This window comes from Ictalurus furcatus, chromosome 16, assembly GCF_023375685.1.
Source record: "Ictalurus furcatus strain D&B chromosome 16, Billie_1.0, whole genome shotgun sequence".
NCBI classification, from domain to species: Eukaryota; Metazoa; Chordata; class Actinopteri; order Siluriformes; family Ictaluridae; genus Ictalurus; species Ictalurus furcatus.
In genome coordinates this window covers 26,504,006-26,509,283 of record NC_071270.1, presented here as the reverse complement: position 1 = coordinate 26,509,283, position 5,278 = coordinate 26,504,006, and the positions used below count along the sequence as shown (strand labels likewise).

Below are 5,278 nucleotides of genomic sequence, written 5' to 3'. Positions count from 1 at the left end.
TACTCACACACCCCAATTTGTCCTCTCACACTCGCGCACACACACTACTCCCAAAAACTTGTTTTACGACTGTAACAATCATAATTATTTAGGAATAAAATCCCACTGTAAATGCATCGGCGCCCTTCAAGAGGACAAACAAAATGTTTACATGATTTTTAAAGTTAAATAATTTTAAAAAAACTATTTTTATCTTTATATCCAAATAGTATTATAAATAGTAATAGTAAATCAAATTTGTTTTGTTTTCATTCTCTGGATAATCTTTTGTTGACTTTGATCAAATATAATCTGCACATGTAAAATCCCTTCATCTTCCATTGACACAAAAATTCAGAGCAAAATACTTTGTTCTCATGAATGTTAAACAATTGCAAACACAAGACATGTTCATAAAAAATATCTTTGTTAAATATAGGTGTGCAACAATTATTGGCACCCATATGAATTCATACGATGTTTTACATTTAGCACACCTGGGTGTCTAGGAACAGGAAATTGTTCAACCATGACTTACAGTTTCACAGGGGTATAAATAAGAGGTAACACATAGGCCAAATGGGAAATGGGAAGCTATAAGAAAATAGCACAAGCATTGAAACTGACCATTTCCACCATCAATGCAATGATTAAGAAGTTCAAGTCAACTGGAAATCAACCTGGAATTGGACGTGTGTCTATATCGTCTCAACACACTGTGAAGAGGACGGTTCGAGTGGCCAAAAATCTCCAAGGATCACAGCTGGAGAATTGCAAAAGTTAGATGCATCTTGGGGTCAGAAAGTCTCCAAAACTACAATCCGAAGTCACTTACATCACCACAAGTTGTTTGGAAGGGTTTCAAGAAAAAGCCTCTACTCTCATCCAAAAACAAACTCGAGCGTCTTCAGTTTGCCAGACACTACTGGAACTTCAAATGGGATCGGATTCTATGGTCAGATGAAACCAAAATAGAGCTTTTTGGTAATAAACACCAGAGGTGGTTTTGGTGCACACAGAGAGGTAGCCATATGAAAAAGTACCTCATGCCCACGGTTAAATATGGTGGTGGATCTTTAATGTTTTGGGACTGTTTTTCTGACAGAGGGCCTGGACATTTTGTTAGGATACATGGTGTCATGGACTCAATCAAATCAAATATCAACAGATATTAAATGAAAACCTGACTGCCTCTGTCAGAAAGCTTAAAATGGGCCGTGGTTGGATGTTCCAGCAGGACAATGATCCAAAACATACATCAAAATCAACACAAAAATGGTTTACTTTCCACAAAATCAAGGTCCAGCCCTGGCCATCCCAGTCCCCTGACTTGAAGTCCATAGAAAACCTGTGGGGTGAACTGAAGAGGAGAGTCCACCAGCGTGGACCTCGGAATTTGAAGGATCTGGAGAGATTCTGTATGGAGGAATGGTCTCAGATACCTTGCCATGTATTCTCCAACCTCATCAGGCATTATAGCAGAAGACTCAGAGCTGTTATCTTGGCAAAGGGAGCTAGCACAAAGTATTGACTAAAAGCGTGCCAATTATTGTTGCACATCTATGTGTGCAATATGCAGTATATACTTTGCTGTATTACTCTATAACATGCTGTACTATACTATGTTATACTATACTGTGCCATTCTATAATATGGTATAATATACTATCATGCACTGTGCTATAGAATAGTATGCTATCATACACTATGATGTACTATGCAATACTATACTATGAATATATTACTATATATTGGAATGCAATGCCATACTATGCTGTGTTATGCTGTGCTACTGTATGTTATGCTGTGCTATACTACACAGCACTACATTAGACTATGCCACACTTTACAATGATGCACTGCTATACTATGATGTGTATTATAGTGCTCTATTCTACTATACTATACATTGCTATAATGTTAAGCAATAAAATGCTATGTTATGGTATACTATACTATGCTATATTAATATATACTGAAATGGTATATTATGCTATTGTATTCTATACTATAACATGCAATGGTCTGCTATATTACTATATGCTGGGATACTATGCTATACTATAGTTTATAGTATATACTATTATATTTTGGTGCCATATGCAGAATATAAATTTTATATACGTATATTTTTATCTACAATTCTTTTCTGCAGTCTGAGGACTATATATTTTTTTAAACTGATTATATGATCATCAAGCACAGTTAAAACATATTGAAATCTGTTTATCATGTGTGTTAAAGAATAAAATTTTCCTATACTCCCAGATTGTTAGCATTCCTGGTAACCTGGCAACATTTCAGAATGACAACATGTACCTCCTAGTGATGACATTCTTTAAACTCTTCTACAGGGTGGTGTTACAATGCACTTTGGGCTGTACCATTAGCACATTAGGAAACATCCATAATCATGAGGCATGCTGTGTGACGCTTGGACACAATTCAAAACAAAACAGTGCGCTGACAGACTCGTATGGTAGTGTAATGAGAGGATTCATAAGATAAAGGCACAAGTTAAATTCAGAAACACAGACGACCAAAACAAAGTTGTTGCTGATCAGCATAGGCATTGGGTGAGTAGCTTACACATTCTCCTTACTGGTGATCTAACATGGCCAGAGACTAAAAAAGCAGTATTCAGCATTTAATACTGTTGCATTTTGGTGAAATGTTCTTTTGCATTTTCTTTTCAGGGGACATTTAAGTGAGAAGACGCTGTTTTTTGCAAACACAGGAATGAGCGCTGCCAAGTAAGTCAGCAGCAATTGTTAGGAGAAAGGGGAAACAGCTATGTATGTAGCTTGGTAACTAAATTGTTTGAAAGGACACTTTACCTGCTATTATTGACACAATTTGAGTGCAAATGTTGCAATGAAGTATTCAAAGAATTTGGAGAAGAATCAACAGAAAATAGATTTGAAAGTATTGAAGAAAATAGATTTTTGGCATAATGCTCCCTGATAGCAGGATTAATTTAAAGACAGCAATTTATGAGAGTTAAAACAGACAAGAGTATTGCACTGTTTTACCTTTATAAGTGAGAACAATCTGTGAAACCTAATAAACTAAATGTCTTGGTTTGTAAAATTCAATTAACTGACTCTTTCATTTTGTCCTAAGGGTATGCAAACTTTTCCACTCAACTTAATTTTATTCAAACCACAGAATTGTAGACACTCTCTTCTCCATTGTGAGATTGCTCTAATATTGTTTGCTTCTTTCCTATTTAGAGTCATGCCAGTGGACCTGGCCATGCATATGTGCCTGAATCGCCACCCTTCAGTGGAACAACTTTTGGGAATGTCCACGCTTAGATCCCATCGTGCTATTACTAGACCTAGCATATATGATACTCTGCGGTCCAAAGCTTCTAGATCCCCCCCGATTCCTGAATCTCCGGTGAGCCCCGTAAATTCTACGAGCACTTTTGGGACACTCAAGAAGAAAAAAAGAGTGGTATTCGCAGATGATAAAGGACTGGCCCTCACTGCAGTCTGGATCTTCAATTCAGATCCACCAATATCCGATGAAGAGGAGCTTTCTTCACCTGTCAAGCAAAAGACTGATTTGTCTGTGCAAAGCAAGAAGCCTCGTCTCCGGTTGGGGTTCCCTCAGCCTTCTGCTGATTTACCATCATTCCTGGAAAAACTGGCAAAAACTCTGGTGCATCTGGAGAGCTGCAGTTTGGTGTATGGATCACTGTTCGGAAAGGTGAGGGTCTGCAATATCAGTCCAGAGAAAGCTGTGCATATTCGCATCACGTACGACTCATGGAGGAGCCACCACGACATCCCATGTACCCCTATCCAACAGAACAATGAGAATTCAGACACAGAACTGTTTTTCTTTAATGTTCCCGTCCCTTCCTGTCCTAACATACAGGATCGTCTGGAATTCTGCGTGTCCTTCCGTCCTGGATCTGGCAACACACTCTGGTGGGACAGCAATGATGGACGAAACTATCAAATCCTTGTGGAGGACGTGAACTCAGAAGAAGCATCAGCGGTCGAGAAAAAACCCTTGAGGCCCCAGATCTTTCAAAGTATCCAATCAGTGCGCCTGAGAAATGGTCCACCTTTATATAGGTCAGCAAGTCTTAGCTCACTCATTTCCCCCATGAATATGATGAAAACCTCAAGTAGGCAATGGAACATTATCCCCAAAAGTAATTCATTCTCTTATTCTAACAATGCTGACAAATACTTCTAGCATGAGTGGTGGGTTTTGTGTATATTGGTCCCTTATCATTTTCATCGTCATCCATGTTGGATGAATTTTGCATTAAACAGACATCAAGAAGGAGCAAAAGACTGACAGACACCCATGCTTGTGCTAGTTCTCTCCACTCCAACTCGCCCATTTGAGTCAGTGACAAGTCAGTGGTGAAAGAGTGAGACAGATGTGTCTCTCTAGAGCTTTGTGTACCTGTATATCAGATGAGTATCTGTTATGTAAACAAGCATCAGCACTTTCTCATCAAGGTCAGCCAATTTCAAGCTGTGAGGGTCTTTCACTGCTTGTGAGATAGTTGTACTAAGACAGATAATTAATGAAGCTGCATGTGTGAAATGCATGTAATATAACTGTTTCAATGGTTTTTATCTATATTTATTTAAGACAAATCAATATTAAAGGCACAAATAAACATGTATTTATGTTTGCATGAAGCAAACTATACTATATACTATGTTGCTATACTATGTTATTCAATACTATACTATGCTATGATATTTTATACAATGCTATGCTATGTGATTCAATAATATACACTCTGTGGCCAAAAGTTTGTGGACATATAGTGTACTATGCTATTCTATACTATGATAATACCATGGTAATATGAATTCTATACTATACTTTTTCATACTGCAAACATAGAAAAAAGAAGGTCATGATTTCTTCAGCTATCCTTTGGGGAAAAGCTAAAGGTTCAATGTAGAAAACCCACACATTAATGTTTTCTTATTCGAAAGGTTTCCAGAATAGAATGCTTTTAAGAAGCTAAGAACCCTTAACTGTACAAAGTACTGCTCAAATAACCCTTGAAGATCTATTTTTCTAAGATTGTACTACATGGAATCGATTGTAGTTTACATTTTACAGCATGCAATACACAAGTATAATAAATAGACACATAATTCTATCCACTGCATCTATATTTTCCTATTTTTAAAATATATTCTAAATAACGATACATACAGGATTTCCTTTGATCATTTAATCTACACTGCTTTTCATGCTGCTGCAGACTGAGGACAATATTTTTTTAAACTGGCTACATTGTCACCAATTACAG

General features: G+C 37.2%; 1 protein-coding gene across 1 annotated transcript; it reads left to right on the top strand.

Moving 5' to 3' along the window:
* The first annotated feature begins 2,249 nt into the window (after positions 1-2,249).
* On the top strand, positions 2,250-5,278 carry LOC128620525 (protein phosphatase 1 regulatory subunit 3C-B-like). Its single transcript, XM_053645593.1, has 3 exons — positions 2,250-2,555; positions 2,676-2,732; positions 3,213-5,278. The coding sequence occupies exons 2-3, from the start codon at positions 2,719-2,721 to the stop codon at positions 4,189-4,191; spliced, it is 993 nt and encodes a 330-aa protein (XP_053501568.1). The 5' UTR covers positions 2,250-2,555; positions 2,676-2,718; the 3' UTR covers positions 4,192-5,278.